Here is a 12255-nt window from a genome sequence, read left to right as displayed (position 1 = left end):
TCCACTAGCATCCTCAAGGCAAATAATGCATCTGTGGAACTCTTTCTAGGCATGAAACCATACTGTTGCTCGCAGATACTTACTTCTGTCCTGAGTCTAGCCTCCACTACTCTTTCATATAACTTCATTGTGTGCCTCATCAACTTTATTTCTCTATAATTCCCACAGCTCTGAACATTGCCTCTGTTCTTTAAAATGGAAACTAGAACACTTTTCCTCCATTCTTCAGGCATCTTTTCGCCCACTAGTATTCTGTTGAATAAGTTGGTCAAAAACTCCACAGCCGTCTCCCCAAATTGCTTCCATACTTCCACTGGTATGTCATCAGGACCAACTGCCTTTTCATTTTTCATCCTTTGTAGTGCCTTTCTCACTTCCCCTTTACTAATCATTGCCACTTCCTGGTCCTTCACACTTGCCTCTTCAACTATTCCTTCGCTCTCATTTTCTTCATTCATCAACTTCTCAAAGTATTCTTTCCATCTATTTAGCACACTACTGGCACCAGTCAACACATTCTCATCTCTATCCTTAATCACCCTTACCTGCTGCACATCCTTCCCATCTCTATCCCTCTGTCTGGCCAACCTGTAGAGATCCTTTTCTCCTTCTTTCGTGTCCAACCTGGTGTACATGTCTTCATGTGCCTGCTTCTGTTTCGCCTTTGCCACCTCTACCTTTGCCCTACATCGCATCTCGATGAACTCCTTTAGCCTCTCCTCAGTCTTCTGTGTCCCACTTCTTCTTCGCTAATCTCTTTCCTTGTATGACTCCCTGTATTTTGGGGTCAAACCACCAAGTCTCCTTCTCCCCTTTCCTACCAGAAGACACACAAAGTACTCTCCTGCCTGTCTCTCTGATTTTCTTGGCTGTCGTAGTTTAGTCTTCCGGGAGCTTCTGCTGTCCATCGAGAGCCTGTCTCACCTCTTTCCGAAAGGCCGCACAACATTCTTCCTTTCTCAGCTTCCATCACATGGTTCTCTGCTCTACCTTTGTCTTCTTAATCTTCCTACCCACCACCAGAGTCATCCTACACACCACCATCCTATGCTGTCGAGCTACACTCTCCCCTACCACTACTACAGTCAGTAATCTTCAGACTACATCGTCTGCACAAAATATAATCCACTTGCGTGCTTCTACCTCTGCTCTTGTAGGTCACTATATGTTCCTCCTTCTTCTGGAAATAAGTGTTCACTACAGCCATCTCCATCCTTTCCGCAAAGTCCACCACCATCTGCCCCTCAAAGTTCCTTTCCTGGATGGCATACTTACCCATCACTTCTTCATCGCCCCTGTTTCCTTTCCCAATATGTCCATTACAATCTGCACCAATCACAATTCTCTCGCTGTCTGGGATGCTCAGAACTACTTCATCTAGTTCCTTCCAGAATTTCTCTTTCAACTCTAAGTCACATCCTACCTGTGGGGCATAGCCGCTAACCACATTATACATGAATCCACTTGGTAGGGTCCCTTCCACCGTTCACTCGACCACGTTTTCCTCTTGACGACCTCGATGAAGACCCACTCTCCGATTGAAGTTGGACGTCGATGATGCTATATGGATAATATCATATCTGGCGCTTCATTGGTATGGCGACATTCACGGTATTCAAGAGTCTTCCTCATATAATAGGCCAAGTCATGTAATGAGTCTCGGGCGTCCTTTGTTTTCAGTGTCAAGTCAGGTATAGTGTATGGCCTTCCATACAACAGTTCAAAAGAAGTTAGATTTTGTCTTTCTACAGGCAAGATATGCATATTCATTTTTACAATATCAATACAGTAAGGCCATGCTCTCCCCGTCTCCTTCATAGTTTTGATCAACTTATTTTTTATAGTACCATTTGTTCGTTCAAGCAACTTTCATATGAGGTATATATATATATATATATATATATATATATATATGATATACCTTATTCATGAAATGAGAACCATTGTGATTCCTGATAACTCCCGGGATTCCAAATTGAATCGGAATCGGATTATCACTTGCAGCATTGCTTGTTGACGCCGAGGGAAAAAAAACTATTTGTTTCGAGAAATCTTCAGTGATTTTAAGCTAAAATATAGTGCCTTGTGAAAGTATTTGGTTCGCTTGAGCTTTTCAACATTTTGCCACATTTCAGGCTTCAAGCGTAAAAATATAAAATGATTTTTTTTGTCAGAAATCAACAAGTAGGACACAATCATGAATTAGAACAAAATTTATTGGATATTTTATATTTTTTAACAAATAAAAACATAAAGTGAGGCTTGCAATATTATATGGCCCCCTTGCATTAATACTTTGTAGCGCCACCTTTTGCTGCAATTACAGCTGCAAGTCGCTTTGGGTATGTCTCTCAATTTTGCACATCGAGAGACTTAAAAGCTAGCCCATTCTTCTTTGCAAAACAACTCGAGCTCAGTGAGGTTGGATGGGAGAGCATTTGTGAACAGCAGTCTTCAGCTCTGTCCACAGATTCTCGATTGGATTTAGGTCTGGACTTTGACTTGGCCATTTTAACACCTTGATATGTTTGTGAACCATTCTGTTGTTGATTTGGCTTTATGTTTTGGACCATTGTCTTGTTGGAAGATAAATCTCTGTCCCGGTCTATCGCAGACTCCAAGGTTTTCTTCCAGAATGGTCTTGCATTTGGGTTCATTTATCTTCCCATCAATTTTCATCATATTCCCTGTCCCTGCTGAAGAAAAGCAGGCCCAAACCATGAGGCTGCCACCACCATGTTTGACAGTGGGGATGGTGTGTTCAGGGTGATGAGCTGTGTTGCTTTTACGTTAAACATATCGTTTTGCATTGTGGCCAAAAAGTTAGTTTGGTTTCATCTGACCAGAGCACCTTCTTCCAAATGTTTGGTGTTTCTACCAGGTGGCTTGTGGCAAACTTTAAACGAGACCTTTTATGGCTATCTTTGAGAAATGACTTTCTTCTTGCCACTCTTCCATAAAGGTCAGATTTGTGAAGTGCACGACTGATTGTCGTCCAATGGACAGACTCTCCCACCTCAGCTGTAGGTCTCCGCAGTTCATCCAGAGTGATCATGGGCCTCTTTGCTGAATGTCTGATCAGTCTTCTCCTTGTTTGAGGTGAAAGTTTAGAGGGACGGCCGGGTCTTTGTAGATTTGGAGATTTGCGCTCAGAACGTCACACCGCCTTTAATCTTTTCGACAACAGTATCTCAGACCTGCCTTGTGTGTTCGTTGATCTTCATGATGCTCTCTGCACTTTAAACAGAATCGTGTCTTGGTAGATTTGCAGTGGTCTGATGCTCCTTCCATTTCAATATGATTGCTTGCACAGTGCTCCTTGAGATATTTCAAGTTTGGGAAATCGTTTTGTATCCAAATACGGCTTTTAACGTCCCCAGAATAGTATCTGGGACCTGCCTGGTGTGTTCCTTGGTCTTCATGATGCTCTGTACTTTAAACAGAGCCCTGAGACTATCACAGGGCAGGTGGATTTATCTGGAGACTTGATTACACACAGGTGGATTCTATTTATCGTCAGTCAACATAGGATCATTCAAAGATCCTCACTGAACTTTTAGAGTGTGTTTGGTGCTGAAAGTAAAGGGGCCAAATAATATTGCACGCCCCACTTTTCAGGTTTTTATTTGTTAAAAAAGTATAAAATATCCAACAACCTTCGTTACACTTCACGATTGTGTCCCACTTGTTGAATCTTTTTTTTTTTTTTTTTTTTAAGTATATCTTTATGTTTGAAGCCTGAAATGTGGCGAAAGGTTGAAAAATTCAAGGGGGCTGAATACGTTCACAAGGCACTGTACCGTATTTTTCTGACTAAGTCACAGTTTTTTTCATATTTTGGCCGGGGTTGCGACTTATATGTGAATATATTAACACATTAATACATCCATCCATCCATTTTCCAAGTCGCTTATCGGTTGTTTTCACAAATACAAGAGAGCGCTCTACGCCTGTGTATCTGTACCTCTTGCTTCTGAGAATTCAGCATTTCAACATTAGCTGTAATTTACAATAACAGAGACTGAACAAAAATGCCATTGTAGAGATCATATTCTGCATATTATTTTAAATAACATTATGCTGCTAACCAATGATGATTAAAGTACTTATAATTAATGTGACTTCTATTGCTTCATTCATAGATTAAACTAAATGCAAGCATTGAGACTTCCATCCGTTTATCATGAACGTAATTCAATTTGATTTGCTATCATGATGGTGCGACGGTGAACGGTTCTTGCCAACAAGATGTCTTTTTTTCCTTCCTTACCACACTCACCATTGCTCTGTATTGTTGACCCCAAGTATTTGAAGTCGTCCACCCTCGCTATCTCTTCTACTTGGAGCTTCACACTTCCTCCTCTGCCTCTCTCATTCACCCTCTTATATATATTTTACTTGAGCTAATCTTCATTCCTCTCCTTTCCAGTGTACCTCCATCTTTCTAATTGTTCCTCCGCCTGTTCCCTGATTTCACTACAGTTCACAATATCTGCGAACATCATGATCCAAGAGGATTTTAGTTTAAGCTATCCATTACTAACTCAAACAGGAAGGGTTTCAGCGCAGAACCCTGATGCAGTTCCACCTCCACCTTAAATTCTTCTGACACACCTACGGCACATCTCTCCGCTGTTCTGCTGACCTCATACATGTCCTGCATCTAACATATTTCTCCGCCACACCAGACTTGCGCATGAAGTACCACAGTTCCTCTCTCTGTCATAGGCTTTCCGAAGGTCTACAAAGTCACATTGTAGCTCCTTCTGACCTTCTCTGTACATTTCGTCAAGCATCCTCGAGGCAAATAATGCATCTGTGGTACTTTCTAGGCATGAAAACATACTGTTGCTCACAGATACTTTTGTCCTGAGTTTAGCCTCCACTACTCTTTCCCATAACGTCATTGTCTGGCTCATCATCTTTATTCCTCTGTAGTTTCCACAGTTCTGAACAGCGCCTTTGTTCTTACCAGGCACATTCTCAGTTGTCATGTAACGTAAGCATATCGTTCAGCCTTTTGTTGCCTCTATTCTATTTTTAGTTTAAATTTTTCGTGATTTAAATTTTAAATGACGTGTCTGTTCGGACCGAATGTTCTGAATGCTCGATGTGGAACGCTCCTGGTGACGACTTCAGTGGACTAAAATCATCATCTGTGCAATCTCGTACCCATATTGGAGCCGTATCTTTTTTGCGTTGAAGCTGCTCTGCTTAAGTTAGCCTAGCCTATATCGCTAACAACAAAACCCGTCTGTATTGTAATACTGAGGAGGAAAACATCAAATGCTAGCACCTACACATCCTGCAAAACCTATGTATCGTATACAACGAGGATCGTGAGTACTCATAAGCAGTTTGGCAACTGGAAACGTCAACTTAAACTTGCCTAGTATTCTTTAGCTCAGCTTGCTAACAACGAGACGCGTTTGTGATCAAATCGTGGCTGTTGAAGAAACATTGAACATGGACTCAACCTGCAATTACTAGACTGAGAACCATTGTGGTTTGAATCTCTTCCATTCCCATATCCTTGAAATCGCCATATTTATATTTTCACAAAGGTAGTATGTGATTTGTGTACCTTATGTGCTGACTGTGTTTATGTGATTGCTTTCATTTGACCTTAACATTAACAAAGATTAGGTAGTATGTGAATTGTGTATCTTATGTGCTGACTTTGTTTATTTGATTGCTTCTTCTTTTTTGACTATCTGCAGCTTGTTGGGCAGCACAATATTGTGCAAGCTATCGGCCGGTCCCAAGCCTGGACAAATGCAGAGGGTTGCTTCAGGAAGGGCATCCGGCTTAAAACTGTGCCAAACGTATATAAGCGTTCATCATACAAATTCCATAACGGTCCGGTCGTGGCCCGGCCTTCCTACACCCGGCCCCGGAACTGTTAATTTGCAAGGCATAGGTAGAAATTCAGATAATGTAGTTCGAAGGCAACAACAAAAATAAAAGCAGGAAAGCGGCTTAGTTGGCAGAAGAAGAAGAGGAATGCACAGCCCCTACAGCTGTGTGTAGGGGCTTTGAATATTGGGACTATGACAGGAAAAGCTCAGGAGTTAGTTGACATGATGATTAGGAGAAAGGTTGATATATTTTGCATCCAAGAGACCAAGTAGAAAATAATGTCTTGGAGATGAAAAGAGTATCAGATCGAGTGATGATGAAATTTGAAATTGAGGGTATTATTTATAATGTGATTAGCGCCTATGACCCACAAATAGGATGTGACCTTGAGTTGAAAGAGGAATTATGAAAGGAACTCGACGAAGTAGTGAATTTCCCCCAAAAATGCAACTTATACTCCAGTGCGACTTACACATGTTTTTTTGCTTCTTTTTATGTATTTTATGGCAGGTCCGACTTGTACTCCGGATGTAAATGGCAAAAAGATGGGCTGATTAGGAGAAAGCATATTTTTAAAATAGCTCTTACTTGTATGGAAAAACCAGTCACCGCTGATACTGTGCCTGAATTGGACATAGGCAACCTCAAGTACCCACAGGTTCAGACAGATGGCAATAAATCCTGGATGATCTGTCATGCACTGCAGTGGATAGTCTGGATCATCCGCTATTTTAGAGTCAACAGACTCTCATGGCAACGATTTATTTGTGTGATACAGCTGGAAATAAGTATTTGAACACCTGTCTGTCAGCTAGAATTCTGATCCTGAAGGACCTGTTAGTCCGCCTTTAAAAATCCACCTCCACTCCATGTATTATCCTGAATCAGATGCACCTGTGTGAGGTCGTTAGCTTCATAAAGACACCTGTCCACCCCATACAATCAGGAAGACTCAAACTTGAAACATGGCCAAGACCAAAGAGCTGTCCACTGACACCAGAGACAAAATTGTACAACTCCACACAGTTGGAAAGGGCTATGGAGAAAGGGCCAAGCAGCTTGGTGAAAAAAGATCCACCTGTTGGAGCAATCATTAGAAAATGGAAGAAGCGAGACATGACAGTCAATCTCAATCAGAGTGGAGCCCCATGCAACATATCACCTCATGGGGTCTCAAACATCCTTATAAAGGTGAGGAATCAGCCCTGGACTACACGACAGGACTTGGTCAATGACCTGAAAAGAGCTGGTACCACCATTTCCAAGGTGACTGTTGGTAATACACTAAGACATCATGGTTTGAAATCATGCATGGCATGGAAAGCTCCCCTGCTTAAACCAGCACATGTCAAAGCCCATCTTGAGTTTGCCAATGGCCATTCGGATGATACAAAGTAGTCAAGTTTTGTGGTCAGATGAGACCAAAATGGAACCTTTTGGTCATAATACTACAAACCGTGTTTAGAGGAAGACGAATGATGAGTTCCATCCCAAGAACACAATCCCGACTGTGAACCATGGGGGTGGTAACATCATGCTTTGGGGGTGTTTTTCTGCACATGGGACAGGACGACTGCATGTATTAAGGAGAGGATGACGCCGGCCATTGTGAGATTTTAGGGAACAACCTCTTTCCCTCAGAGCATTGAAGATGGGTCATGGCTGGGTCTTTCAACATGACAATGGCCCGAAGCACACAGCCAGGAACTCCAAGAAGTGGCTCCGTAAGAAGCATATCAAGGTTCTGGCGTGGCCTAGCCAGTCTCCAGACCTAAACTCAATAGAAAATCTTTGGAGGGAGCTGAAAATCCATGTTTCCCACCGACACCCCAGAAACCTGTCTGATCTGGAGAAGATCTGTGTGGAGGAGTGGGCCAAAATCCCTCCTGCAGTGTGTGCAAACCTTGTGAACAACTATAAGAAACATTTGACCTTTGTAATTGCAAACAATGATTACTGTACGAAATATTAACATTGGTTTTCTCAGGTGTTCAAATACTTAATTGTAGCTGTATCACACAAATAAATTGTTAAAAAAAAATCATACATTGTGATTTCTGGATTTTTCTTTTTAGATTATCTCTCACAGTGGACATGCACCTACGATGCAAATATCACACCCCTCCATGACTAAATGGGGGAACTTGCAATATAGCAGGGTTGAAGTACTTATTTTCTTCACTGTATTTATTCAGGATAGCTCAGCTCAGTTTACCCTTAAACCTACGTGTGATGTCACGAATTTTTGAGCAAATTTCCCGTGTGCTCTGATTGTTCAGGGGAATTCATCAATGTGTAATCAATTTTTGCCGATAATCGATACCTACAAATGTTTCCTTCATATCTGATTTCAGATTCGAATTCACGTTTAAAAAAAAAATGTATAATAGAAGCAAAAGTTCATTTGAACACTTTCTATACCCTTTAAAATCCCCTGCCAGGATGAGGAAGGCACCAGGGTGGAATGTCTGCTCATGACTGATGAGCCGGTGGAGTTTGTTCAGTGCCTCGCTCAGTGCCTTGTTGGTTGAGCTGGAAGGGATGTAAATAGCTGGGAGCAAAACAGCAGTAAAGGCAAGTCGAAAGTCCGGCACTTGATGACTGTCAACTCTAGCACCGGTGAACAGTGTTTTCAAACCAAGGAAGTGTCGTGGCACCAGGCATCAATGATGTAACACATAGACCCCCCGCCATGAGTTTTCACTCCCTTGATACGCCCTCTGTTTGCCTGGTGGCATGTTAGCCAGCCTAGCTGAATGGCACAGTCCAGGAGGCTATCCTTGAGCCAAGATTCCATGAAAACAAAGCCACAGCCTCACTTGGGCTTTTTGTAGATGTGTGGAGTAAACAGATACAGTCCATCCTGTTGTCCAGCATGTGTATGTTGCCCAGGGTGATAGTAGTAGAACTAGCCATTGTGGGGTGACTGCTAGTGTTGCGAGAACACTTCTACGCTTAGCTCTGCTTCCTTTTGTTCTGCCTATGGTACTTCCACTGCGGGCTCAATGCAGGAGTGGTGGTTGTAGATTGCGCTGGCCTCCAAATCTTTGTGCAGCTGTACTACTTGATGGGAATACAATTTTAAAAATGCATATATTTTAACATGTATTTTTATGAACTGTAACTTCATAGCTCATAGAGATGCATTTTTTTCAATACAGTTTAGTGACTCTGACCCAGTTCCCAACACACCCTTCCCCATAATAACGTGATTAACTGCATTCCTCCCTCCAGCTCTGCTGTGCGAGACCGCCATAAAAGATGTCTGCTGGACCTTACACTAATTCACAGTTTACCATCTTCAAAAAGACTTCTTCTTTTGAATCTGTCCGAGAATACCAACCTGAGACAGATCAACGACGGAATCAAAATACAGCACAGAACTATTTGCTTTATATTAAAAGATTCATGCAAGGAGCCGCCGAACGCCTAATAGGACCAATTGCTAGAACACTGTCACCAGCCAAGGGCATTTGAGTTACTGACAGCAATGTGGACTTCCATTCAGGGTTTCCTTTCAATGATGATGAAATGTCTGTTTAGATATTTCACAAACTCTGCAGAAATATTCAAAATGTATGCTTTGATGTCTGTGTCAGTGCATCAATTTTACATGTGCAGCTGCAAGATTTTGAAAACTGTCTTGTAGTGTTGCATTGAACCTTAAGTTGTAGATTTCCCAAGACTAAAATGTTAACCATCATTTCATATGCTTAAGCTGAGTAAGAGAACAAAGTTGGGAGTGTTATAGAGTAATATAAGGTTTTAGAAACCCATATTTTGGGTCATAATTGTGGCCTAGATTCTGCGTCCCCCAGAGTATTTAACCTTTTGCACCCACCTCTTGGTCATCTTGCTTGTTTGGGCTGACCGCTGCATCCCTAACCTGTGGATCACAACAGTGATTCGAGCATCCAGAACAGCTGCCGCTGAGTTATCAGATACATGCGTTTAAAAATGTGCAAAATTAATGTCCTATAATCAAGGGGAAAATACTAATTTCATACAACAGTTTACGGCCATACTACCCTGAGAATGCCCAATCTTGTCATAAAGCAGAAGCTAATCGGGTTTGGCCCTGGTTTGTACTTGGATGGGAGACTGCTTGGGAATACCAGGTGCTGTAAGATTCTCTCCCTGGCTAAATGTAGAGGAGTTACGTCAGAGCCTCAGATGTAAAAACTGTGCCAGACAAATGTGTGTTCATCTAAGATGACATGCTGTGGCGACCCCTAACTGGACAAGCCGAAAAGAAAACGAGACTAGTTTCATACAAAGTCCCAGCTTTGTACACACTCAACATGGTGCAACATATAAACCCTCACATTTTAGCCCTGCAACACACAATGTCCTATTTCCCTTTCTGTAGGCCTATTTTTATTCCACCATTATTCATTTCCTTGTTGTAGTTACTTTGTGTTTCCCCTTAGATTTCATGAAATATTCTATAAAATTCCACTCTTCTGTTTTGTGTTTTGAGTTCTAATTTGACTATTTCATAAAATGTAGATAACTTTAAATTGAGACTGATAAAAGATTTCTTGTCACTTCGTACATTTTACACTGGTTAAAAGACATGGTCCCCTCTACAAGACGTTAGTTTAATTCTGACAAACTTATATCAGACTCAGCTGTGAAGTGAACACATGTATTCACCTTTAATGAATTAAATTAAATAAAAAATTTCTATCTAAACACCAGTATAAGATACGGCAATCAGTCAATGGTGTTGAATCTACAGGATTTCCCCCCCTCTTAGTCATTTTCTATTTGTGGAATGCTTTTTTTTTTTCAGGCTTATCTCGAAGCATTCTATAAATTCTGTTCCAACCTGGGAGGAACCACAGCTGATACCATGTGTCCCATCTTGGAGGCAAGTACCTACCGCCCTTGTAATTAGAAAAAAAACACATGCAATATTCATTTCATGGACTTTGTGGCTTTAAATCCTCTCTACCTCAGAATTTCTCCATAGTGCATAAATAAATAATAATGATTATTGATCCAACTATTGTCTTCTGCTTATCCGAGAATGGGTTGCGATGGCTCCAGAAGCAGCATAGGCTTGTCCTGGGGCGTCCCCCGACGTCTCCTCCCAGTGGGATGTGCCTGGAACATCTCACCAGGGAGGCATCCTAATCGGATACCCAGGCAGCTCATCTGGCTCATTGTGGAAAATCAGCGGCTGTACACTGAAACTGAGGGAGAGGCTAGATACCATGTGGATGAAACTCAGTTCAGCCACTTGTATCCAGGATCTTGTTCTTTCAGTCACGACCCGAAGCTCATGACCATTGGTGAGGGTAGGAATGGAGATCAAGTGGTAAATACAGAGCTTTGTCTTTCAGTGTCGCTCCTCCTTCACTGAAATCAACCAAGAGAAAATCACTGCACTGCACTGATCCACCTGTCCTTCTCCCATTCCGTTCTTACTCGTGAACAAGAGTCAAGAAATTTAAACTCCAGTTGGAGCAGGGTCTCATCCCTGTCCATAAGTAAGTCTGTCCATAAGTTATGAACAGAATCAGTGACAAAGAGCAGCCTTGATGGAATCAAACGCTCAGCGGAAACAAGTCCGACTTAATGCTAGTAATCCGGACCAATGTCTGACACCAGTTGTACATGTACTGAACCACCTATATCAGGGGATTTGGTACTCTGGAAGCACCCCCCGCCCCTGTAGGACTGTCAGAGGGACACGGTTGTAAGCCTTCTCCAAGTCCACAAAACACATGTAGACTGCTTAGGCAAACTCCCATGCACGCCCAAGGCCCCTGCCAAGGATTAAAAGCTCCACTGTTCCACGAGCAGTACAAAAACCACACTGCTCCTCCCGAATCAAAGATTCAACATCCTGACAGACCTAACCCTGTCCGCGATGTCCACACAACATTGGAGAGTTGTCAACCAGGACAGCCCTAAACATCAATAAGCTTTTGGAGGTTGAGGCCGAATCTCATCCAGCCCCAGTGCTTTGCCACTGAGGACCTTTTTAACAACCTTGGTACCCTCAACCCTGAGATAGGACAGCCCACTCCAGAGACCCCAGGCTCTGCTTCATGGGAAGGCATGTCTGTGGAATTGAGATCTTTGAAGTACTCTCTCTACGAGACTCAGTATTGTCTGTACACCGCTTCCTTCTCTGAGTCGCCAAATGGTGGCAAAATTTTCTTGAAGCCATCTGGAAGTTGTTCTTCATGGCCTCATCGAACTCCTCCCACGTTCAAGTTTTCGCCTCAGTGCCCTCCAAAGCTGCATCCCACTTAGCCAGCCATTACCCGTCAGCTACCTCAGGTGCCCCACAGGCCAAAAAGGCCCAATGGTACTCCTTCTTCTTCTGCCTGACAGCATCCCTCACCGCTGATGTTGACCAACAGATTTGGGGATTGCGTCATG

General features: G+C 42.4%; 1 protein-coding gene and 1 long non-coding RNA gene across 3 annotated transcripts in view; one reads left to right on the top strand and one right to left on the bottom strand.

The window, feature by feature from the left end:
• Positions 1 to 12255, top strand: part of LOC133497509 (V-type proton ATPase subunit d 1) — an 84004-nt gene that overhangs the window by 42810 nt on the left and 28939 nt on the right. For both annotated transcript variants that reach the window (XM_061813406.1, XM_061813405.1), the window contains exon 5: positions 10655 to 10732. In XM_061813406.1, the coding sequence (XP_061669390.1) occupies positions 10655 to 10732 (78 nt within the window). The remainder of the gene's footprint in view (positions 1 to 10654; positions 10733 to 12255) is intronic.
• Positions 1 to 12255, bottom strand: part of LOC133497510 (uncharacterized) — a 45930-nt gene that overhangs the window by 5814 nt on the left and 27861 nt on the right. The window lies entirely within an intron of this gene.

This window comes from Syngnathoides biaculeatus, chromosome 3, assembly GCF_019802595.1.
Source record: "Syngnathoides biaculeatus isolate LvHL_M chromosome 3, ASM1980259v1, whole genome shotgun sequence".
Classification (NCBI taxonomy): Eukaryota; Metazoa; Chordata; class Actinopteri; order Syngnathiformes; family Syngnathidae; genus Syngnathoides; species Syngnathoides biaculeatus.
The sequence above is the reverse complement of the archived record's forward strand: the minus strand, read 5'-3'. Positions and strand labels throughout refer to the sequence as shown.